The 27,028-nt window shown below is 32.6% G+C and overlaps 1 protein-coding gene across 1 annotated transcript in view; it reads left to right on the forward strand.

Annotated features, from left to right (window-relative positions):
- The first annotated feature begins 612 nt into the window (after positions 1 to 612).
- LOC139516666 (uncharacterized) overlaps positions 613 to 27,028 on the forward strand; it is a 33,357-nt gene continuing 6,941 nt past the window's right edge. The window contains exons 1-19 of the mRNA XM_071306888.1: positions 613 to 1,323; positions 2,084 to 2,279; positions 3,568 to 3,594; positions 3,867 to 3,970; positions 13,587 to 13,660; positions 14,067 to 14,785; positions 15,425 to 15,595; positions 16,769 to 16,939; positions 17,420 to 17,584; positions 18,531 to 18,704; positions 18,982 to 19,152; positions 19,472 to 19,645; positions 21,536 to 21,706; positions 22,512 to 22,829; positions 23,237 to 23,587; positions 23,955 to 24,275; positions 24,738 to 25,097; positions 25,843 to 26,040; positions 26,924 to 26,989. Of these exons, the coding sequence (XP_071162989.1) occupies positions 673 to 1,323; positions 2,084 to 2,279; positions 3,568 to 3,594; positions 3,867 to 3,970; positions 13,587 to 13,660; positions 14,067 to 14,785; positions 15,425 to 15,595; positions 16,769 to 16,939; positions 17,420 to 17,584; positions 18,531 to 18,704; positions 18,982 to 19,152; positions 19,472 to 19,645; positions 21,536 to 21,706; positions 22,512 to 22,829; positions 23,237 to 23,587; positions 23,955 to 24,275; positions 24,738 to 25,097; positions 25,843 to 26,040; positions 26,924 to 26,989 (4,582 nt within the window). The 5' untranslated portion in view covers positions 613 to 672. The remainder of the gene's footprint in view (positions 1,324 to 2,083; positions 2,280 to 3,567; positions 3,595 to 3,866; positions 3,971 to 13,586; positions 13,661 to 14,066; positions 14,786 to 15,424; positions 15,596 to 16,768; positions 16,940 to 17,419; positions 17,585 to 18,530; positions 18,705 to 18,981; positions 19,153 to 19,471; positions 19,646 to 21,535; positions 21,707 to 22,511; positions 22,830 to 23,236; positions 23,588 to 23,954; positions 24,276 to 24,737; positions 25,098 to 25,842; positions 26,041 to 26,923; positions 26,990 to 27,028) is intronic.

Genomic DNA, 27,028 nt, shown 5'->3' on the forward strand with positions numbered 1-27,028 from the left:
GCCGAGTTTCACCGGAATGCCATTCGATAACGTTACGGAAAGGCATGTGATAACACTCGAAACATGTGATAAACTTTTCATATCAGCCCGCTAAGCACCAATTTGAAAATATGGAATTTACGTTAATTTAATGCTGTTATCAAACAGTAAAAATCATATGTTATTTAGTCTTAGTACATGATAAAACCAAATATTAACTTCATCAAAAGATATGTGTATAATATTTTAATTAATGCACTTAAAACTGTTTTACTGTTATTATATCGGTATAATAACAGTATACGAGAACAAAGATTCACGAGATATTTTGTTTCAATTTGAATTTTATATTTAGAAATATGTAACATATATTATAAATGTCGGTCAAACTACTGTCAAAGATTGCACTAAGAAAAAAACATATCAATTTACAACAATGAATAGAAAAAGTGTTTTAAATTTCATGCCCGGTCAGATATTTATTGTTTTTAATAATTTGTAAAAATCGTGTCAACATAGTGTTTCGCCATTGTTTTGAGTCGTTCAATTATAAACAATTTCTATTCAAAAACCGTATAGTATTTCTTCTTCTATTTGGTTTATGATATTTATAAATAATTATGCTTTAAAAATGAAGGCTAAAATAAAAAGAAAAAAAGAAATGAAAGTTTTTAATTTTTGAAAACAAGGATAATGTCAAAAGTTAAAGAATTTGGGAGAGAAACAGAATTTGATGACCTTACAATAATTGGAGAAAAAAACGCAGACGATCTTCCAAATGGCGAATTATGGAACGAAGGATCGAATGGGCACCAAAGTGAAATATCAATCAACATTATCGATGAGACCGGAAATAATCTTCATCACGAAGAAATACAATTATGCATATCTGGTGCGGAGAGAAATGGTAAAAGCCTTAGAATAGATCAAACGAAATTTAAAAACGAACGAGATGATTATGAAATTGTGGCACCAAGCAGCGTTAATAGAAAAGCTGAGGGAAAAGACTTTTATAGGCAAAGTAATGAAAATTTAAAGTCGCATGAAACAAAATGTAACTATACCATAGACAGTGGAACAACATTGGCAACAGATAGCGAGGATATAGAGGTAGAAGAAACTGAATTTCGAAAGGAAGTCATTACACATAAGAAAAGGGTTGTTAATTCACGTGCTGGCAATCATGACGAAATCCATTTCATAGAATCTATTCCAATAAAAGAAAACGAATTAGAGGTTTCAACTAGTCGGCATAAAAATGGTTTTGTTGGTGAATCAGATTTAAATAAAACTGATATTAGTAACACTGACAATGAAACCATGTGGTACAAATTCATGCAGAAAGTAAGTATATAATTTTCCTTGATTTCGGTTTATATAAAAAATGTAGATGTGGTATTATTAAATAAACTGCAGTGGATTTAGGAAATAATAGGGCCATACGCCTCCAAAAATGATATCAACTCGTATCGTATAATCGGCTTAAAAAGGTCCCCATGTGAAAAATGTGAGACAATTCAAACGAGAAAACTACCGACTTTATTTAAAACAAAACAGCATACTAAAATCAAATATGACAGACATAAACTAACGACAAGTTCTTAATGCACAAGTCCATAGTTATGGGAGCTCCTTTGTAAATTATTATTATTTGTATCTTATTAAAATGCTCTAACCCTTTAGCCTTGTTTGACTGAATTCTATATAACTTTTGATTTGAGTTCTAGGTTTTATATCTTATTTGGTTTGATACATATTACCTCGTGATTTACTAAGGAGAAATGATAGGGGGAAAGATACTTTATCATGTTGTGAACAAAATGGTTTCAGTATTAATCACATATTTGGTTTCAAAAATTATTACATGTATGTTAGCTTATTCGAATAAGAAATCATTCTTTTGAACTTGGTTATCACTAATAAGAAGAAAGCAGGTCTGTAAATTTATTTTGATGTGCATGTTAAGCGAGTCAAAGTTGTGTTTATCATCTCGAACGTGCCATATTGACAATTACGTTAGTATGAATTTTAATGAACTTGTATCCAATTAAAAATTTACTTGAATCGAAAACTACATTTGTTTTTTTTTTCTGTTTTCCTTCAGTTTAAGTCTGACAGCCCAGAAACAAAGTATAAGATAGATGAGAATATTGCCTCACAACCTGAAGAAACAAAAACACCTTTAACATGGAAGAAGAAATTATTATATGGATTATTGTTTGTAGGCGTTGCCATTTTGGCTGTCATTCTAATCGTCATTGCTGTGTCAACTTCAAGTAACAATGATCACACTGAACAAGGTTGGTATATCATTGAAATTTGAAAATTATTATACTTTTCAAGCTACTGTGGTTTCAATTGTGTCGTTGGTACTAATTTCCATTGATTACCATGATTATTGAAAACTTGTATTTTCCTGGATTTATAATTTCTTGGTTTTGTCAAAGTCTGTATACAACCTGATACCAACTTTGTAATTCATTCAGGATTTAAATTTGTGGTTTACCTGTACCCACGAAAACCATGAAAATTCGTATATAAATAAAGGCAACAGTAGTATACCGCTGTTCAAATTCATAAATCGATAGAGAAAAATTAAATCCTGGTTATAAACTAAAACTGAGGGAAACGTATCAAATGTAAGCGAACCACGACACAACAATGACACAACACCGAAATGTAACACACACATAAACGAACTACAATGTAACAATGGCCATTTTCCTGACTTGGTACAGGGCATTTTATGAAAAAATGATTGGTTGACCCTGGCTTTGTGGCATGCCAAACCTCTCGCTTTAATAGCAGTGTTAATTAAAACATTAAAATGATAACATTACAGCACAGGGTTTCAATAAATAAACAGATAAATGGGAGAAAATAAAGGACAAAGAAACAAACAAATAATAACCATCAATAGGTAACAGATTTCAACATATATAAAAATTAATAATGAATCCACAATATGTTTAGATAAATTAAACATCTAAAGACGTTTTAGGAAGTGCATGTGTTAAAAGATCTATAGAGACGCAGGACCGAGTCAAACAACGAAAAATATACGTCCGAAAGACATGTCGCTTTTTTTCAGATTTTTAAAGTGAAGCCTTCTTTTCTTTGTATTAAAGTTTCGTTTTGCATTACTGAAACACATGAATTACGAGTATCTTGTCTTTAACCTTCCTACCTTTATCCACTGAAATATCATCTTGTCTTACCACAGGCCACTTCTGGATCATGCCGAGAGTCTCCGAAATGGCTCTTACATGACTTTTGTGCACATTGTGATGCACTGTACCTAAACAAGGCCTCATATCAAACGGCAGCCTTCATATTGGACATGGTAACGTATTCATTCTTTACAGACAAATGGAAGAACCTTGCAAGAATGTGTTTCCCTCAGATAGAGAAACTAGAATAAACTATGACCCAAACTATCGGAGAAATCGTAATGGGATGATATCACTATAGTTTGCTTTTTTGTTTGTTTGTTGTTGTTTTTTGTTCATGATTGTTTTCCACTAATCTGTAAAACATATTATAAAATGAATAGACTCCAAATATTACAATTTGTATTTTTCTTTTCAGACTTGAAAACACAAACGACTGCATACGGTGAGTTAATAGGTTTTTTTTCTTAATGGTTTACTACCGAGGGTTAAAACTGCTGAGTGTTCTTTCAAATACTTTTCCATAATAATCTCTTTAAATAAATAAAATAAAATAAAATAATAATGTACTTTGAAAAGAAAGTGCGACATGAAGACATTTATATTAAAAAATACAAAATGAAATAATTTTACATATTTTACGATCTTTAATTTTAACGTTATTTATTTTTTGATATTATTTTTCTTTCTCTTCATATACCTACTTATTTTCTACAGTTCATGCTTTACTTGACTTGACGGTTAACGATACGTATACAACGGATATGGGTAACAGTTTATCATACAAATATAAACGTTTTGCCTCGGACTTTTGTGCTGAGGTATGTATATATAAACATATGCCTTAAAATGAATAATATAAAATTAAAGTATTTTAACAAAACTGTGTTGTAAATCAAATATCAATTGTTCATTTGAGCGTCATTGATGAACCTTATGTGACGAAACGCGCGTCTGGCGTATCAAATTATAAGCCTGGTACTATTCAAATCACGCATAACCAACAAAACTGTTAAAACTTATTTAACCAGAATTCCTTGATTATTATTTTTTTTTATTTCTAACCACCGGAAATCGACAGTCACTTCCCCGATTCTACAAAGGCAAGTCTACACAGTTTTACAGAATTTGATCTTTATGATTATCGATAATGTTAATAATATCCAACCACCAATAACAAAAAAGCAAAAAAGAAAGTACTTATAATTTCCAACGGTTCGATAGTATAGTGGGAAATTATTGTAATAACGGTACTAGTGAATACTATTGATACGGGTACTTATGTACACGTATATACATACATGTATCACGTGATACTGATATTTAGCGGGAATATTTTCCCTTGTTGGTCACTTCTAGCCAAGCATCAGACTGGACAACAGTGAAATATGACGGACCCCGGTTTAGATAATTCAGTAAAGCAAGTTATTGTACAAGAAGTACAAAATGCAGTATCTGCCTCACAACAAGATACCCTTAACCAAATCACCGCTTTGATAGATAACAGGCTATCCACATTCCAGGGAAATATCTAACAGTCTCAGCGAGATATCAGTCAATCCCAGATGTCCAAGATTGAGGAGACTTTGTCGGAGAATTATACTTTCCAAAGGAAGGGGAACGAAAACCAGTACAAGCACGAGGTTAAATTCCTGACGAAGTTAATGGAGACAAAAGCACAGTTAGACGGACCAGATTTATCCGTAGAATCCATTCATCAAGCTAGAGACAAGATTTTTGAAGGTATGGCAATTGTAAGAGACAGACAGAAACTCATTAAACTCGCTGATTCATCCGAATTGGGTTGGAGAGTCGTGGAGGAGTACACAACTAATCCAATTGCCGACGACTCCGAAGATGAAAAGAAAATGATAAGAGCGCAAAACAGAGCTGAAGGTAGGAGCAAGTCAGACAAGCTGAAAAAGTCAACGAAGACGGTCAGGAAAGTGCCCTATTCCACCAAAGAGAGAGAGATCCAACCCCAACTTGGAGAACAGGGAGATGTTTCAATTGTGGCAACAAGGGCCATTGGGCGAATGATTGTCCGGAGAAGAAAGATAAGATAAGTATATTTAAAAAATTTGAAAGTACTAATTTGTATTATAATATGAAAAAATGTTATATTGGTCAAGCTGAAAATTCATTCAGTGAAAATGTAAACAAAGTAGAAGATAAACATACGATAGAAATTACTCAATCGAAACCAAGTGTCATTGGTGATAACTTTTTACTAGAAGTTGATATACCTGTAGGTAAATTGAGGTCAAAATTACATGAATGGAAAGCTATTACTACTAGTACACATATTATTGATGTTATTGAAAACGGGTATAAGTTACCGTTAAAAACGGAACCAGAGGTTAAGCATTTGAAAAATAACAGATCATCTTTAAACAATGCAGAATTTGTTGTTGAAGAAATTCACAAGCTTCTTCAAAAAAGGTGCATTTCTGAGGTTTGTTCGAAACCAACTGTAATAAATCCGCTTACAGTAGCATTTAATAAAAATAAACCAAGATTAGTACTAGATTGTAGGCATTTGAATCCACATCTGTTAAAATTTAGATACAAGTACGAGGATACTAGATTATGTATTTAGTTTCGATATTAGATCTGCTTATCACCATTTGGAAATCTCAGATATTCACAGAACTTTCTTAGGTTTTACTTGGAATTTTGATGGTAATACGAGATATTTCGTTTTCAATGTTCTTCCATTTGGTATATCAACTGCAGGGTACATATTTACAAAAGTACTTAGAGAAGCAGTTAAGCATTTGCGATCTGAGGGCAAAAGGATAATAATGTTTCTAGACGATGGGTTAGGTGGAGATAGCGATTTTGAGAAATGCATAGAGAGCAGTCAAATAGTTAAATATAAATTTGAAAATTTGGGTTTTTTGATTGCACATGAGAAGTGTTTTTGGTTACCAAGCCAGAGATTAAAATGGCTAGGGTATACTTGGGATACAAATATAGGTAAAATATTTGTTAATGACGATAGAATTATGAAAACTGAGAAAAAGATTAAATTTTTAATAGAAGAAACAAACGAAGGGGTAGAAATATTTGGATCTAGATTTTTAGCTAGCATTGTTAGTCAGTTGATATCTATGCAGATAGTCATTGGTGACTTAGTTAGATTGAACACTAGATACCTTTATGATTGTATCATTGGTAGAGCAAGTTGGGATGCACCAGTCAAGATTTGCAAAAAAGCAATTAATGAAATACATTTTTGGTCTATTTCATTGAAAAAACTCAATAATGCTGGAGTCGACATTTGTAAAGTCGATCAGTTTGATATTGTTGATATAGAAATGTTTTGTGACGCCTCATATGTAGGCTTTGGTGGTTATTTAACCTCAGATTTGAATGCAAAACTTTTTTGCAAGGAAATGTCCAGAAACTGGACAGAACGAAAAAGGAACGAAAGTTCCACATGGCGCGAATTAGAATGCGTCAATAGGTTTGTACAAACTTTTGATAAAACATTTAGTGACAAAACTGTCAAAATTTATACAGACAATCAAAACATACCTCACATATTGAGAGTAGGAAGTAAGAAACAGAAGTTACAAGATATAGCTATTGACATTAAACAAACTTGTGTTGATAGCAATATAAACATAATTACACAATGGGTTCCGAGAGAGAACAACACACACGCAGACAAGCTCAGTCGACACACTGATCACGATGATTGGGCTATTCATTCTGATATATTTGATGAAATCAATAGCTTATGGGGTCCATATACAATAGACAGATTCGCCACACACTATAATCCACAGTGTGAACGATTTAACTCTAAAATATGGTATCCCGGTACGGAAGCAGTTGACGCATTTAGTCAAAACTGGAACACAGAAACAAATTGGTTAGTTCCACCACCATCACTCATTTCCATGGTCGTACGCAAAATAGAAAACGACAAAGCCAACAGCACGCTTGTTATACCGGAATGGAAATCAGCTCCATTTTGGCCGTTGCTATTCGCATCTCACCAAATTTATTAAAGGCACAAAGTTTTTACCAAAACAGCACTCAGTCGTTAAAGGTTGTGGTAAAAATGGCGTATTTCGTGAACGTATTTTGAGATTTCATATGTTAGCAATCAAACTAGAATTTTAATGTGATCAATATTATTTGCAGGTTTAAGATTGGAACAAAACGTCCAGGCTGCCATAGACAGCAGTGGTATATCCCCGGACAACAAACTTAGGAATTTAGCCAACAAGATGTCCAGCTTTATTGTGGAATCCAAAGCCGAAAATACCAGTAAAAAGTACTTTTATGGTTTCAAACGATGGAACACTTTTATTAATGAACACAACATGTCAGAATTACCTGCTAAGCCAGTTCATGTCGCACTTTATTTGACATATCTTATTGACAAACATTGTTCTCCCAGTGTATTAGACTCCGCTGTATATTCTATCAAATGGGCCCATGAGCTAAATGGCTTCAATGATCCTACTAATAATTCGTATGTTTAATCACTGACCGAATCTGTAAAACGTTTGAACGGTAGACCAGTAGTCAAAAAGGATCCAATTAACAATAGTATTCTTATTGATTTGTGTTCATTGTACGAAAGTTCAGAAGGTTTATTGATAGTTCGTGATTTGACCATGATTTTGATAGGTTATTCAGGGTTTTTGCGTTACGATGAACTTAGTTCTTTAAAATGTAAAGATATCACAGTTTTCGATGATTATTTAGAGATACACATTTCACGTAGTAAAACTGATCAATACCGACAGGGTAATAAAATTTTGATTTCGATAGGTAGAACTTTAGCTTGTCCATTCAAAATGTACAATAGATATAGAATCGTATTCGTAACAGTGTGGCTGTGGACATTGATTGGTGCACTTTAATTTCCCATTGACTGGGACAGATTAGGTGAACGTTCGTCTATAACGCCCATAGATCACGACGTCCTTAGTATAGACATTTAAACTGTGGGGTCACCAAAGGTTCTCAACGCCTAAATAAAATAATTCGAATTTGTGTTTTGAAAAAAGAATGACTTACTGGCTTTAAAAATTGCAGTGCATATTTTGATTGATTATCTTTTTCGGACGTCAACGATATTTAACAATTGCGATTGTCGAATAATGTCATCTTTTAACTTTTTTATCTGGTCAAAAAATTTATTTTAGAACGAATGCATAATCCACTTTCAAAAGTTGTGCGAATACATAACATATAGACAAAATATACTTCTGCCCTGTCTTTTTCGTACTTGAAAGTTATTGGATAGTAAGAAAGCTATTTGGATTAAACCTTTTAAAATTTGCATGCATTTACGGTATTGTATTGGTAAAACTGTTCTGCTATACTGCTACTACTTTGTGAAAAACACTTGGCAACAGAAACGCATTCATCTTATTAATATTCAAATCGACCCAATTTACATAGAAATGGACGACTTCGTGCATTTTGTGATCGCAAATAAAATATTTTCCGGACCATACGCGTATGGTCCAAATACTCATACGGCCCAAACACATACATGATATTCTGTGCGTTATAGGTCGTCTATTCATTTTTTTCTTTCTTTTGAAGATGGATTGGACGTCTTTCTGTGAGTGATTATTTGTTTTAAATACTTTAAACTTACTTGCAAATAATTTAAAACCAAGACTTGAATTAAATGTCTAAACAAACCATGATTTTTTAAACATACATCACATCCATTGAAAAGGCTTAAATTCGCCAGGTCTTTCATTTCAACTTAGTGAGTTGACAAAAGTAATATTGCGGACCATTTTCTAATTTGTATGCGGTATCCTTATTGTTTTTCTCTCGCTTAACTTTCGTGTTTGTTTTTACATGCCAAGACCTCTTGGAGCTTTCATTCTATAAAGTGTGTATTTTGCTAACGCCTGTTGGTCACTGGAAAGAATTTGTATGATTGTCTATCACACCACACATTCTTTTTTTGTACATGCAGTTATATCTATGATAAGAATGAGAATTGAATTGTCATAGAGACAACAACCCAACCAAAGAGCAAAACAAGCCCAAGACAACATGTATTCGTATCAAGGGAATTGCTATAAAAATATCTATTTCAGGTTAATAGTATAAGACCATACTCAAGTTGAAAAAAGATCTTGTCGTCAACTTTTGCAACCAGCTTCTATGTTTCTATAATGCACCGTTCATCTTTTTTTGGCCTCAACCTTTCCATTGGACAGACAATTTTGTTTTCGACTATTTTTAAAAGATGCATCTATTTACAAAATCATTCAGGACGCATTTGTTCCTCCTGTCCCAAGTGTTGGACTTAAGAGCCAAGGCAAATTGACAAATATCTGAATAAACGGATCGATTTATGGTTTATAACAACAACAAAAAAATGGTTTTTTTTGTCATCTGGAACTCTTCACAAACAAAGCCCACATGGTTAGCATTAAATAAATAGAAGGTCACTCTTAAATGATTTTGTTCCCTTAATCAATAAGATATTTTGTGAAATAACGCGGGTCCCCATTACTTAAAAGTTGGGTTTTTTTACATGAATAAACTTTTTTTTTTCGTTATTTATTGATATTAGCTCTGAACATTATCATTCTTAAAAGTGAAACTGTAGTATTAAGTGATGGTAAAAAAAATATTTAAAACATATTGCTTAATTGATTTGTGAAAAGAAAGTTTCATTTTATGTATCAAAATTTGTTAACAAGTGATTATTTAAATCCCCACTTGAAGGCCTCTGATAGACTTAGTGAGCATAAAATCATCGCCAACGACAAACAAGTTATAGGTGAATGTTTCAGTATAATTACTAACAAACGTTTTACCGTCGACCACACTGTTATAAATTTAATTCTATTAAGTTAGCTAGTCTAGATGAGAAATCTGATTTATTTGTTTTCAGACCTATATTTAGATCTAAGGGTATAGCAAAATTGATACATAAGAATAAGAAGATGAGTTACACATCAGCTAAAGAGAATCTTGTAAAAAGAATTAGAATTGTCGCCCCTAATCTTAATCTAGGTTTACATTCTCTTCGTTCAGGCGGTGCTACCGCTGCTGCCCAGTCTGATGTGAACGAAAGGTGCACTATGAGACACGGGAGGTGGAAGTCCGACACGAGTAAGGACGGGTACATAGATGATACATTTGAAAAGAGAATGTCAGTTTCACAAACACTTGGGTTGGCTTGTAAACTGAACTGTGCCCGCCCTTTCTTTGTGTTTCTAGTATTGCTGGGCTATCGTCTATATATAGTATTTTAGTATTTATTGATATGCCTAGAAATAGTATTTAGTAAAGTTGATACTTATAATTTCCAACGGTTCGATAGTATAGTGGGAAATTATTGTAATAACGGTACTAGTGAATACTATTGATACGGGTACTTATGTACACGTATATACATACATGTATCACGTGATACTGATATTTAGCGGGAATATTTTCCCTTGTTGGTCACTTCTAGCCAAGCATCAGACTGGACAACAGTGAAATAAATTTCATGTTCAATTGAATTGTTATTCTAATTTGTATTTAGTAGGGATTTTTATTTTACTATAAAATAACTTGATTTATTATTTCATATAGTATACTTGATCATATTTAGTCAGTTATATACAGTCCAAGTGAACCTCTCGAGACGGTCTTCCGAGCATTTGGGTTTGGACACAGGTTTCCAAAATTTTCCACTTTATTTAAAATGTAGTCTTTTGACTGCAGTTTAAATGGAGTTTGAACCGAGGTAACTCGTTTTTGTTGGTTTTTCCTGGCCGGCGGGATCGTTGATGACAGAGCCCATATTTTTGAACACAATTTACTGGGTTTTTTTTAAAGAATTCCTTATCATAGTTATCTATAGTGCATTGATACTTATGCTTCATGTATATTGTGTATATATATCATATTTATATTAATAAAATATGGGGTCCACCAGCATTGCTGGGCTATCGGCTATATATAGTATTTTAGTATTTATTGATATGCCTAGAAATAGTATTTAGTAAAGTTGATACTAGTACATATACAAAGTGATAATATAATAGTATATTCGGACATATAATTTTGTTTGTTTACTATCATGATGATCTTGATTTTAAAATTTTTCATTGCATATTATTAAAATTAAAACATTTATACCATCGTTTGATTTACACTTACAAGCACTAACAGTATCAGCTGCGGAACCGTAGATCGTATGTCTTTATATAATTTTTAGACTTTTTGCGGTCCTTATGTTATTTTTTGACTATTTGCAATCCGCAAATAGTCAAAATTAACATAAGGACATAATAGCTACGGTTCCGCAGCTATTACAGTATGTGACCAGCCAAAACATTTTTTTTTCGAACTTTAGTTATTATGATTTTTAATTGTTATCTCAAGCAGTGATATTGTCTGATCTCAAGCAGTGATATTGTCTGATCTCAAGCATTGATATTGTCTGATCTCAGGCAGTGATATTGTCTAAACTGTGCCTTTGATCTCTGATGTAAAGACTACACATCGATATGCATTATCATCTCATTATATGCCATTAAATGCGCGCGCATATCCAAGTAGTGTTACGATATGAAATATTGTACTAGGACTTAATTTTGCATATCGGAAAACTGCTTTATTCAAGTATCTATGAACTTATTTTTTTGTGTCCGAAATAAAGTATTCACTAGCCCAGTCACACAGCCAGAGTGTTTGATTTTAGCATCTTACATCTAAAATGGTTAACGGGCATACGGGTCAAAGATTACACGTAGCGTCGAAAATTATGCTTATTAGAGGTTTCTCAACATCTTACGAACGGACGAAACTCTACGAACGTATCGTTATGGAGCAGTAATTTTGTTATAATATAATCCATAATAAATGTCTACCGATACTGCAGTGTGTTTAAAAGACAACAGTTAACAACTTAATATACTTTTTTGAAACCTTGCATTTTATTGTTGTCCGTGTTCCAATTTATTTTCTGTTGTTGACTGTTTCGTTTTCTTACGTTGAGTTTCGTTCGTTGACATGTCATATATATGCGTTCGATTTATCTCTCTTATCCATCCAAAAAGAATTTTTTTATAATGTCCTTGAATAAAAAAATTAACACATCTAGTTTGCAATTGGTTGATTGATTCTTTGGTGTTCAACGTTCAGTGGCAAATATTCCATTGATTTCATTGCGAAATTAGCGTTTGGTAAAGGATTGATAAGTGATCAAGATAACACAACTTTAATATATTTCATATATCCACACGTCCCTTCTATGGGTCCAATCGGTTTTAGCTACTATGAGTTTCATTATTTCGTATCGGAGAGTATCTTGAATAGATAGATAAGTCGTAACATAGCTTTTTTATTTCTTATATTTATTGGGAATCAGTTAAAGAAATTCAAAGGTGCACTCGATCTATCGTTAGAAATAGAGTTTTGCGTGTTCTTGTTGAAAGTTTGAGTGCAACAGCCCTAACACAACTGGTAGTCACATATAGTTATCAAAATATGTATTTTTAAATATTACACCCCTAACTAAAAAGAAAAATTAGAAATATGAAAAATAAAGGAAATATGCACAGTATGCCATAGAAGCTTAACGGAAACAATAAACAAGAAAAAAAATGTATATACTCATAATTATACTATAGAGGAAACATACACACATAGAATAAGAAAGGCCATGATAACCCAAAAAAAAACACAATATATAAGTTAAAATATGTATTTCAATATTTTCCTTTATTTGTCTTGTTAAGTGTTTGGGGCAAAGAAGTTATCCCGGAACTTATTAGGATGTTTTCTTTTTAAATTTAAATCGAAAGGCGTTCCCTCCTAGATTTATTTTACCTCATGTCCACGAAAGTATTTCTACCGTTAATCAGATTCTAGCTAAGATAAAAAAAAAAATCCTATCCCTTTCGGTCCATAAACATGATCTATATTTACCTTTTTCACATATACTAAATAGTGATGTTGTCATCAGGTTTATTAAAATTCAGTCGACTTACAATTACTGTCCTTTGATTAAATATTCACTTAAATAAATAGATCAATAAGACTTTCAACTGTGTTGATTGAACAGTAAATTGTATATTATATATTATATAATATCAAATAAATATAATATGTATTTGATTCAAAATGGTTTTAAAAAATCTAGCATGCATATTTTACACGTAAAAGACATTTCAAATGGAAGAAGAGCACAGCCAATAATCCAAAATTATAAGATAAATTACTGCTCCCTCTTTTCTCTTTACGGCAAGTTACGTCAAGTTAGGGCGATTTTCGTTCGTTCGTAAGATGTTGAGAAACCTCTATTATGATAGCTTTTCCGTTATCAACATGTGATTGCAAAGAGTTGTTCGAGTAAAATTGTACATGTTGTTAAAAAAAAAAGACATAGTGTTCTCCGAAGATGTTCAAATTCTAGAGGTGTTTAAACATGATTACTTTCAGATTGATAGGGTGTTGAATAATAATACGGGTGGTTTTGGTGATAATTATATTGGATGCATCGTATTCGCTCTAAAGTAAGTATACTTTTATTTTTGATATCTGATTACATGTTATATATAACGAATTGCTGTTGCTTTAATTTAGAGAAATAACTTTTTTTGTGATGAGGACGTGACTCATCACAATAAAACAAAAAATAGTTGTTCCTTCAAATCGTACATTGAAAAATTTATCCAGGAGTTTCTGCTCAAACTTATCACAAACATGGATAAGTATTAAAAAATAGCATTTTTCTTAAAAGATTCTTCAATTAAAACCTGCGTTGTATGTAACACGAAAATGACTTTAAAATATTTAACTTTATTGCAAAATGTGAAGCCCTTAAGAGTTAAAAGCACAGGTGATAAACAATATACTATACACACTATCTAAATATCTGACTAAAATTGTTTATTTTAAACACGACTTTGTTTATTTCAGTCCAGGAAGCATCAAAGTATCATTTACTGTGTATTGTGTAGACATATCAGAATCAGACATGATAAATCAATCTGTAAAATATATTAAGGATAATATACTTAGAAGTGGAAATCTGATGCTAGGAGGGTTTCAGATTTTATTGGACAGCTTTGAAACCATTCAAGTGTCAACTATACATTTACATGAACCACCAGAACTTCAGGAAGTATTTACATCAACTACCAAATCAAAGGTTACGACGACTGCTCACACAACAGTTGATAAATTGTCTACCTTAACGTCAAAGCCTTTTACATCGCAAAATGTTACTACCAGTTCTTTACCAGATACAAGTACCACATCTCTTACAGCGCCCTCTGCTAGTACATCTTCCAAAGTGTCTTCTACTTCTAAATTTATATCATCCACCGAGGACACTTTGTTGGTAACAACGAGAACATTAACAACCACGAAATCTATAACAAGTTCAGTAACGCCATCGCAATCATCCAATGTCCAGTCAAGTTCGACACTTATAGAAACGACAGAAGACGTTCAACAAACGGTTTCTGGTATAAAATCTTCGACAAAAGGCGCAACTGTTGTTTTAAACGGTACAACAACACATGAAAACGATATGACTACTGTTGAGGAAATAAGGACCCAATCAGTTATATCATTTGCTGCATCAAGTGGCATAATTCCGGATTTCGTTCATACCACAGAACCATCGAACCAAGGTATTAGTAATTAACATAAAAGCACTATATCTTATACTTGGTGATTTTTAAATTGATATGTCTGTTTATAAGAATTGTTTTCCTAGATTTCTATGAGTTTGACCAATTAAATAAAAATTATGAAAGCTTTTGTTTAAAAACCGTGGGAGATAATTGACCAAAAACGGACCTAACAAGAGTTGCAAAACCCTTTTCACATCTGAAGAGTTGCAATCTTTTTTTTCTAAATCATCCATAAATTTATTACCGAAATTTTAAGAAGTACTTTCATCAGATCTATTAAGGGGTCACGAATCATACGATAGAAGATTGGTAGATTATTTATTTTGTCTTTCTCAAAGACATCCTGAAAACTTTATGGACAATTCTTATTTATCTAAATTAACTCGAAATGTCACAAGTCATTGCTACAACTAAATTCACCTGAAATTAAATCCGAATGTGAATGATTGGAATTAAATCACCGGGCTTTGTTCCAGAAATGGATGTGAACTTCAAAAAAGGAGAGCATGCCTACTTGTTATATGTTATTGTATAATGTTTATAATGTTTAGTATTTTAACGTTATTTAATTTCCAACATATTATTATTTTCGAATCTGTTGTGTTTAATTGTAATCTTCTAATTTGATTAATATAGTAGATGGTAACTGGGGAAGCTGGTCTTTCTGGGCAGGGTGTGCAGAAACATGTGGTACATCTCTTCGACAGAGAACTAGACTGTGTAATGATCCAAAGCCAATAAACGGTGGAACTTCATGCCAGGGAAATAGTACTGAACATAAACCATGTGTCCTTGAAAACTGTCCAGGTACTGTTTAAAAAAACAATTTTACTCGCAATTGAGATTTGTTAAAGAGTTTAAAAAGTCTCACAAGTTGAGGATGCATATAATTTAACATCTAGCTTGGATATTTCTACTACAAATATAGCATTTTTTGGTAAATAAAGGCAACAGTAGTAAACCGCTGTTTAAAACTCGTAAATTCGTGGACAAAAAAACAAAATCGTAGGAACAAACTAAAACTGAGGGAAATATAAGAGGACAACAACGGCACACCATAAAAAATGTAACATACACAGAAACAGACTAAGCATTTGACAAAATCCAAGAAAAATAACAAGTATAACATCTCAACTAGATACATGAATTTGGGATAGAAAAGTACCGTGACACATCTTAAAGTAATGTGAGTTCACACTCAAATATAAGAGAAAATAAACGACGCAACGTTAAGATGTAACAAACACAGAAACTATAATATAACAAAGGCCATATTCCTGACTTGGTACAGGACATTTTTAAAGAAAAATGGTGGGTTGAACCTGGTTTTTTGGCATGCCAAACCTCGCACTTTAATAGCAATGTTAAAAATAACATTAAAAGAGGGACGACAAATACCAAAGGGACAGTCAAAATCATAAATCTAAATCAAACAGACAATGCCATGGCTAAAAATGAAAAAGACAAACAGACAAACAATAGTACACATGACACAACGAAGAACACTAAAGAATAAACAACACGAACCCCAAATAACAACGCATTACAGGACTACAATACATTAAATAAGAAAACATATCAGACAAAGACACATATGAATAATAGCTAACAAAAGGCATCAGGTTTAAACATCAATATGCTAGAAATGCGCCTCGTCCACACAAGACTTACCAGTGACGCCCAGATATAAAAGTTCGAAAGTCCAAACAAGTACAAAGTTGTTACATGTAGCTCCCTTTATCAAAAGCATAGAAAATAGACAAACAATTTTAAAATATGTCTTTCACTTTTTGTCTATAGTTACAAGTATATGTACGTATCATCCTTAAAACTTCTAGTTGTTTCCTTTTTGTTCTTATACAAGAAAGGCATCTCGAATATGCTATCGTTCAGTGTTGTGTGATTTAAATATATAATTTGCAAGCTTTCATTCTCGATTTTCGTTCGAATTTACTTCTTTATTCACATTTTACATTAAAGTTGATGGTATGTGGACAGTGTGGTCTCCCTGGAGTTCATGTAATGTTACATGTGGCGGAGGACTAAGACATTCACAAAGAACATGTACAAATCCTGCACCAAAATTTGGTGGAGAAAAATGTGTTGGAGAAGATACTATGTTTGATTCATGCAGTGAAATGGCATGTCCAAGTAAGGCGTTATTTAACACTTCAATGGGAAAACGATTCATATATGAGAGTTTGTGCAGTGTATGACTATTAGTTTGCTTATTGGCAACGTTGTCTATGTATTAATCTTGACCTTTAATTAAGTAAAAATTGCAATACATACACATATACTATATAGAAAGGTTGAATATTCCCAAAGTTTAATTGTTAAATAGATATGAAAATATGGCATCGAATTAGTATGCACATTATATCTTGTTATAAAGAAAGAAAGTGTTTAACTGTGAAAGATTTTAGTATGAGAAAGATATATTAACCTCACACCATCTTTCCATCTTGAATCCAGTCAGCAAAATAAAGTGTCTTCTAGAAATTAAATATGCATGGTAACATTTAGTTTAAAAGCATATACGATGTAATAACATACAATACTATTTATGCGTGGTTATTTCAATAAATGCACAATAAGCTAAGCTGTTAAAATGAAAATGTATTTTTCAAGTCGATGGAACATGGTTAGAATGGAGTTTGTGGTCCACCTGTGATGTGACTTGTGGTAATGGAAGTATGTCTAGATCAAGATCTTGTTCACGTCTCGAATTTGAAGGAAAAGACTGTGAGGGAAACACGACTGATATTGGAGTGTGTGAAAACCCTGCATGTCCTAGTAAGTATCAAAAGAGGGACGAAAGATACCAAAGGGACAGTCAAACTCATAAATCTAAAACAAACTGACAACGCCATGGCTAAAAATAAAAAAGACAAACAGAAAAACAATAGTACACACGACACAACATAGAAAACTAAAGAATAAACAACACGAACCCCACCAAAAACTAGGGGTGATCTCAGGTGCTCCGGAAGGGTAAGCAGATCCTGCTCCACATGTGGCACCCGTCGTGTTGCTTAAGTGATTACAAATCCGGTAAATAGTCTAATTCGGTAGGTCATATTCATGAAAGGGAAGGGGATTGTAGTTACGACGTAAGGAACATATCCGATATCATTTGTGAAACGGTTATTCCATAACGGTCAACCAACTCGTGATGGCGTCCGTAAAATTTACGAAGGGATGATTTCAACTTCACCACCTGGAACTCTTGGTTTAATAGCTTCCTTGTGAGCAGCAAACCTCTATCAAGAAATCATGATAGGAAATGCAAGCACGGGAATATCGTATGCAATTAGACTAAAAGGGTGTTTCCTTTAAACATTGAAAAAAAAAACAATTGGAATCATTTTTTATTTTTTTAATTTTTCATAGCGTTTAAGGAGGCACCCGAATGTGTAATGATTCAGTGAGAACAATATATAATTTGGACCCTTCAAGCCTCTTTTTTATCTTAGGGAATCAACTGTGTAAAGTCATCCTCATACGTATAAAATTGACAGGAGAGTTGTATAATTAATAACAATCCTTACTTTTTGGTTAGAATTCTTGGGAGCGAGGTTAATTTTTTTAATGCTTTTTTGTATCTCTGCTTAATTTTTCTTTTATACCATCAACTGAAAACGTCGAAGGTGTCTTGGTTTTTGCTATTTATACTAATATATCTTAAAAATTATGCACAAAATTTACATGAAATTTTTTTAACTTCACAATCTTAAAATAGTCGATGGTAATTGGTCTACTTGGTTGTCATGGGGAGAATGCAGTTTAACTTGTGGAGATGGTGGTATTCGACAACGAAATAGAACGTGTAGTGATCCAGTTCCTATGTTTGGTGGTAATGAATGCGACGGTGACGGTACAACTACTGGTCCATGTCAGGACAATCCATGCCCTAGTAAATATATTTATAAATCACTTTTCATTCATTTGTTGTTAACCTTTTCTGTTCATTGTCATATTGTTATATAGCATTTCCATGTTGGAAATCCATCGTCAATGCAGACCAAACGATAAGAGTAAAATATTGTTGCACATTTAAACAATTAAAAGAATCTGTTTTCAGTTGTACTGTTTTTAAAGTATGTTTTCCTGATTTTGAATCTACTGTTTCTTTCGGTTTGATTCAATAGTAATAGTATAATCTGTTATATTATATATATTATTATTTCTAGTAAACGGAGCCTGGAGCGATTGGAATCCATGGGAGAAATGTAGTAAGACATGTGGAAGTGGAACAAAAAGCAGATCCCGAAAATGTAGCGATCCTCTTCCTCAACACGGAGGCAACTTCTGCGACGGCTTTCCAAAAGAGTACACAGGATGTGAAGAGGAGAAATGTCAAGGTATTCATACTACAAGCTGGAGTCGTGTAATCTAGTTTACAGTTCATTTTGGTAACAAGAATGTGTTTCAAAACTTCTTACTTCAATTGCAATTTAAATAAAAACTAGTATGACCCTACATGTAGATGTTTTTTACCCTAAGAAAGGTTTTTTTCATCATGTAGGTCAGATAATAAGATATGGGCATTGCAATAGTTTTGTTGTTTCAAGTATTGAAGTATTTCATTCTCTACAGTATTCATGCATAACAACTGAATTCTTTTGTATAATCGAACATTAGTTAAGGAAAGCATTTAGCTACTAGTGTGTTTATATCTAGTTATAGGCTATTGGTCTCCATGGGGAACTTGGGATGCATGCAGCGTAACGTGTGACACAGGAATCAGTTTTAAACGGAGGATCTGCTTTGGCCAAAGTGTTAATGATGATGAGCAGGTTATATGTATAGGAGATGGAACCGAAAATAAAACTTGCCAGAATGATCCTTGCCCAGGTAAAACATCTTTCACGAACGAGTACAATCCAATAAGTGCAGCATGAATAAAGATACTTAGTACTAGTATATTCTTCCAATGAAATTAGAATATGTAGATGTTGTATTATTGAAAACGAGACAACTGTTAAAAAAACAACATTGTAAACAATGAATTACTACACATGCACATCTCCCAATATAATCTTGGGTCATTAGAAAAGACACACAGCTCAAATAGTATAGATATAAAACGCTTGTTTCTTGACAGTATACAACTGGTCCAGGAGATAATGGTAAGTTTTGAAATATTAAGAGAATCAATCCTCTACAAAACTTTATAATGGTAGTATCAACAAAAATAAAGTTAGAAACTGTCAAAACCTGAAACTATTTAGAGAACGAAGACAAGACGTGCATGAACCTTAATCAAGTTTACAATTTGAATTATAGACATTTATTACGTACATTGGTGGCGATTGATTCATTGATTTCCCGGTTAAATAAAAACCGATAATTTCACATGTGAAATAAACGAAGTTATTTCACTATCTGACGTCTTAAAACAATAGGCGTTGTCTATTCTATAAATATTATTTGCAGGGTTATATTAATCCGTACACACACCAAATTGATATAGAATATGTATTTAGATAGCAATCTTTTTTACATGATTAAGACACTAACGAAATATTATATTGTCCATAAAATATTCCAGATTGACTGATTATTTGGTGTGTGCTTAACGTTCAGCGACAAATATTTCATAAATGTTTAGAAAGAGAACAAAATGACCAAAAATCAATATGATAAGAAGGTTCTGTATTAAGGGACAACCGGATGAAAAGTTGAAAATTCGAGCTGCCAACCGAAAATGAGGGTCTATTGTGGATATGGACCAAAGCAAATACCAAATAATATGCCACATAGGTACCACTCAAACAGTAATTTTTCAATAGTTCATAGTGTATTGAAAGCGTTCCCTTTTCTCAAAACGAGACGTATGACTAAACGTTGTTGCGTATTTGTACATCCCGGACAAAAAAACGCACGGTTGAAGCAAACCGACAGGGTCGTAAGTTTATTTTAGCTCAGTTTATGTAGGGATCTTACATAGTGCAGTTTAGTATGACGTCCATTACATGTATCACTGTACTATTATGCATATTTTTAGGGGCCAGCTGAAGGACACCTATGGGTGCGGGAATTCTCGCTACATTGAAGACCCATTGGTTGCCTTCGGCTGTTGTTTGCTCTATGGTCGGATTGTTGTCGCTTTGACATATTCACCATTTCCTTTCCCAATTTTATCTTGTTGTTCACTTTATTTTTCTGCGTGGTGTTTTTTCAACTAATATTTATTTTTATATTTTTTTGTCTTTGTTTCTCTTTAGTTTTTTTTAATTTTTTCCCGACTTGTGATTGTCTTCTTCTCCCTTTTATTCAGAGAGTTATAACCTTCCACACAACAAAGTGATAATTGAAAACATTAGAAAACACTTTTAAAAAGATGTTATGACTAGATTATTTATGTGGTCAGTTATAAATTATTTCTGTACTATGACGCACCTACATGACCTTTTGTCATGTGACAAATTCTTGAAATTGTTGTATTATTATTAATCATTTGTTTCAATACGAACAATGGAAATGATTTTAAAATCAATCTTTTAAGCGTTTAACAAACAGAATAAAATGAGAAATTGAATTACTGTAAGATGTGTCAAAATGTCAGTACTATTTTTGTGTTTCATTTTTAGAAAATGATAACATTTGGTCTTTGTCTTCGACTTATGTCTATGTTTTGTTGACTAAGTTTTACCGTACAAAATGCTTGATTGATATACGCAAGCTTATCCTCAAGATAATGGTAGAATGTAAAGTATACATCATTTAACACATATTTTTTAGTTGATGGTGGTTGGTCAAACTGGAATGAATGGGATAAGTGCAGTCTGCCATGCGGAGGAGGAATCCAAACAAGGAATCGTAGCTGTAATAATCCAGTCCCACAACATGGGGGAAAGCTTTGTGACGGTAACGATACAGAACATCTGCAGTGCAATAACCAAAACTGTCCAGGTAAATGTGTTTGACTGTTAATAACACACGTGTAATGATATAGGAGAATGAGCTTAAAATGATAAAAATTCTTTATCATATTTTAAAGTATAGTAAACGTCACGTAATTTTCAGAATTATTTTAATTTTAAGTTACCGAGCAGAATTCACGCTGCAGGTTGGTCGACAATTGTGATATTTTGGGGGATAACACAGCGAATGAACTCATCATAGATATCAGGACTAAATTTAGTATATACGGCAGACGCGCGTTTCGTCTTCAAAAGACTCACCAGTGACGCTCGAATCCAATAAAGATAAAAAGGCTAAATAAAGTACGAAGTTGAAGAGCATTGAGGAACAAAATTCCTGAAAGTTTTGCCAAATACAGCTAAGGTAATCTATGCCTGAGGTAGAAAAGCCTTAGTTGAAATTACTATTAATGTCGAATCATAACCGTTATAATACCTTTAAAGAAAAAGATCCCCTAAAATGAAGATAAACAATCTGAGCTATAGTCAATTAAGTTCCTCCAACATGCGAAATTCGTGTTGCAAGTATAAAGTGATCATCACCGACTCAACAACTCATGATCGCCATTATGTTTTTTTTTAACCATTACATACGAAATCTACTTAAAGATGCAAGAAGACATGTATCAAAACATATTCCTTTGTCATACAACTTGGTTACTCCATTCAGAATTAAAAATCACAAAGTTATTCCCTACATCCTTTGTATTAAAAACTATATGTTAATTATAATGTCATTTTCAATAAGAAAATCTTATTGACACATTCAACAAATAAGAAAACATGTTTTACAGGTGGTAGTTGTACAGATGCAACAGCATATTTATACGACGAAGACATTAGTATATCATGTATCATTACTGGAAGGTTGATTTCCATGCCAATTTTCATAACGAAAAACGGACAAAACATAGCAGAAATCAACGAATACAGAGAAGTTCAATATCTTTCACCATCAACTAATTTTAAAATGGTTATTAATCAGGCTGAGAATATAACTTTATCGTTGGTGTTTAGAAATGTCACATGTGAAAACGATGGTCTATATGAAGTCCAAGTAAACAGTACAGCCTTTAATGGGGTTAATATCACTGGGTCTCTAATGATTATAGGTAAGGAGGTAATTGTTGTAATTTGTGTCACACAACACGTACGAAGTACTGTAAGTGGTAAAGATTGAATTTCATTTGTTAACTTCTTTTGGATGAAATCTTTAATAAAATGAAAACTGGCAACTGATATTTGAATTTGTGGATTATCTTTTATTTTGGAAAAATCTGAATACTATTAGCTAGAGCTTAAAATACTTGCAAACATCTGTTTCTGTCAGTCAGTTTTTGGATGTTTACGCCCTACATAGCAGTTTAATAATTCAAATGTACGATTGCTGCTAATTAAATGATATATTTTATTTTTACCATTAAAGAGCGTTAAAACCTATGTCTAGATCGTTCCGTAATACGATTCATCAGTTATTGTATAATTGAAATAAAATATGACTTTGTTTTTCTTTTTCCAGATAGACCAACCGTTCCTGTATTCTTTGTAAATCCTGACCAGTTTGCCGGACTACCATATATACAATCTGACTATGAACACCAATGTTCAGGAAACATTGGGAAACCAACAGGAGAATTGATAATAGAAATAAAACTGAATAACTCAGAATTTTCCATAGTTCCGCCGGCAGATCTAGTTATCGTACAAAACTCTAGTTCTACAAAAGATTGCAGGAATTTTCAGATATTGAAGTTTACTATGAATTTTACATCAGATATGAATGAAGCTGTTATAAGATGTCGTGTGCAAAACGACTTCATTCTTGGAGGAGAAATAATAGGTTCAGAAGTGGATTTATCAACTTTCTCAAGTAAGTTAAGTTAAAGTATGAACTCTTGATCTTTTCAAAAAGACTAGATAATTAGTGAAAACGGAATTTGTGTGTCAGTTCTCTAATTAAAATAGCCATAAGTTAAAAAATAAAAAGCAAAAAAACAAGAGAATAGTGTCAATGATATTAGCTCTTTCGTTACTGGTGTCTTAATACCATTTCAAGTGCATAATCTGGTAACTTTATCGTTTGAATTTTGTATGTTTTCTAAAGAAAATGTATTGTAGTAAACAAAATAATCCAAACTTAAATATGTTGTTCCGTCTTATTTCTGACCAAAAAAAAGTTAGCATTTGAAAAGAGTGTTGATTACATTGACGATATTTGGTGTTAATTGTTATTTCAGAAGATACATGTAATGATGTTTATATCCATCTACATAACTCAGCAACAATAATGTGCACTTTAAACAGAACAAAAGAATATAAGGAGATTATGATTGTAAAAATCAAAGATGGTGTCAGTGTAAATATATCTAGTATTAGTAAAAGCGGAGATATAACATACTTCCAAGATCATTTGAACATACAAATACGTGTTATTACGAGTTTCGTCATTTCTATTGATTTTTTAAACACCACGTGTGCCGATGAAGGAGACTACGTGTTGAATATAAGTAATGGAACAACAATTACAGCCATGGTGACAGGATCAATACAGCCAATTAGTGAGTCAGTTATTGTTTTTGTTCCATGATCAAATTGAATTCATTTAGAGCTTTTCTGATAAAGACTTTTGCTTTTAATTTCATGGGATAATATATTAATGTACATGTAAAACAAACATATACTACTATAAAAGTGTTTTAGTCTGAATCTGGGTACTATTGATATGATTTGGACAGTTGTCTATATATAAATTACAGTAAGCTCTATCCAACCAAAATCTACTCCATAAATTTAACGTTTAAAAGTATTTTGACAGAGACCAAGAGATCATCAACAACCTGCCATTAACACCTAATTTCTATAAATGTCATCAACACTACGCTATGAAAATGTATAAAGTCTAAAAAGAATAACAAATGAAAATGTGAAATAAATCATTGACATATTTGTTCGCAGTTTTCTTTAATTCTAGAAAGTCTTTATAGATAAGTATGTCATATATTAGAGTTTATTTTTAACAGGTGATCCAGGGAAGCCTTCTTTGTTCTTGAATCCTGCCGTTGTTGTAGAATCCGGCTCTGATAATGAAGCTCATAATTGCTATGGCAATGTTGGATACCCTATGGGGAACCTTCGTATCGATATTTTAATAGATATTCCCGGGGAAGGTGAAAAGCAGTTTTACCAAATACCGGATGAAGTCGTCACCAGATTGAGTGACATTAGAACTAATCAGAATTGCCATGGATTCCAAAATATTACATTTCTACTAAATGTAGATGGTCAGCAAAATAATCAAACTTTAAGATGCAGAGTAGAGAACAAATATCAATCGGATGTAATTTCTTATACAGATGGACATGTCCTTAGAGTTATCCCAAGTAAGTATACAAGACTTAACAAAATAGTAAAGGAACGTGAAGATATCAATGGCTACATTCTAATAAATTTAAAAGCTGTCCTTAAAGGATGAATGTATATATCTACAAGTTAGAGATGCGTTGTTATGAGTGATATGATAAGTACATTTTTTGTAAATCTAAGAGTCGAGGAGAAATACCAGCTTCCACGAACTTTTACATTTTATAAGTTGAATAAGGCAAAGATTATTCTTTTTTCAAAGTTCTCATGTTGATACAAATGACCAGTAGCGACATACAATTGAGAAATTTCTCATTTCATGCTTGACACTTCTCAGTTCCAAGTTGACATTGCATGTAAACTCGATTAAAATATTCCATATGTTGACAGTTTTTAATCAAAATACCAATACACTTAAATGTCTTAAGACGACGAAACAAGTACAATTAATAACAGACAGAAAACAATATAAAAACCACGTCAATACAAAAAGAACAAATAAATGGCCCTGGAAGGATAACTGTACCATGTATATCATTTGCCATCCATTTAATTGGCTATGACTTGCTGATCGCCGCGAGCAGATGATATTAAGACAGTGGTAAATAATTCAGATAAAGAAAAAAACTCAGAATATATATATTTATTAAAAGTTTCATGTGAGTATGAACTCTTAATCTAATACGAGAAAATTGTCAATTGTATACTAGTATTTGGGAACATGGCATAGCATTTCACAGTATCTTTAAAGTATTAATTTTGCAGAAGATATATGCAAGTGCAATACTATACAATCCGGTATACGTCGGGGACATCCTGGGCGATGCGATTATTATGTTGAATGTGTTAATATGACAGTACCAGTAGGAAAACAATGCCTGGCAAACCAATGCAGAAATAGTTCAACAGGAATCTGTGCAGATGACTGTTCTGATAATGTATGCAAGGAAACAGTTCCTGCAGGTAACACATAAATGTGTTTGAAATAAAACTTACCGAAGGGATATGAAATAAGATTACACTTCAATATCATTTTTTCCATGTTTATTTCATTGTTTGCCTCATTAATCTATAGTTATTGGAACAGAAACATTTTTTATGATGTATGTATGCCATATGTATTCAAATGAGGAAGAATGCGTATTTGTATTGAAATCCCTGCAAACATTAAAATTAAAGTTTTACTGTCATTCTATGATAGTTTGATAGATATAATGTCTCTGAAAATCAAGGTGCTCAATACGGATTGATTTTAATTATAGCAAGAATCGAATCCTTGTGGGTTTTTTTCTATGCCATGTCTTGAACGAGGGATGAGTTATCTTCACACAGCAACGCCTGTGGAGAGTGAGATTTTTACATTAATTTACGTGTTGTGATATAAGATAAGGGGATGTGGTATGATTTTCAATGATAAGACTATCATCATATTATAAAATACTATATGACTGGGATTAAGGAGTAGTTCCACCATTGATTCCCCTATTTGTTAAATTGGCACCATTCAAAAAAAGTGTGCAGAATTTATCTTTGTTTCAAATTTGGCATGTAAATTGTGACTTGGATGGAGAGTTGTCTCATTGGTTCTCATTCTAAATCTTCTTATATTTATATATGAAAGTTTTGTCTTATCCAAAGAGAAAATTTCACATAACATTTCTTTGCATATAAAAGATAATACCCATCACCAGAAGTAAACCAATCAAATTGACACCCCTTTTTTTCCTTTTAACATGTAATTGAAACCATGTCACCTGAAGTTTCCACACTACTGTATTGAAATAAAAAATTATGCTTTTGAACTCCAGTAGTATCAATGTATATAGCTTTAAATTTTTTGCTTTAGATTTTTGTGGTGCTGTATCCATTCCGTCTATAAATATGACAAGTACCGATGTTCCTAGTATTTCACGTAAGTGTTACTCTGTAGGTGTTATTTTACATGTGTTAC

Source organism: Mytilus edulis, chromosome 3, assembly GCF_963676685.1.
Source record: "Mytilus edulis chromosome 3, xbMytEdul2.2, whole genome shotgun sequence".
Taxonomy (NCBI): Eukaryota; Metazoa; Mollusca; class Bivalvia; order Mytilida; family Mytilidae; genus Mytilus; species Mytilus edulis.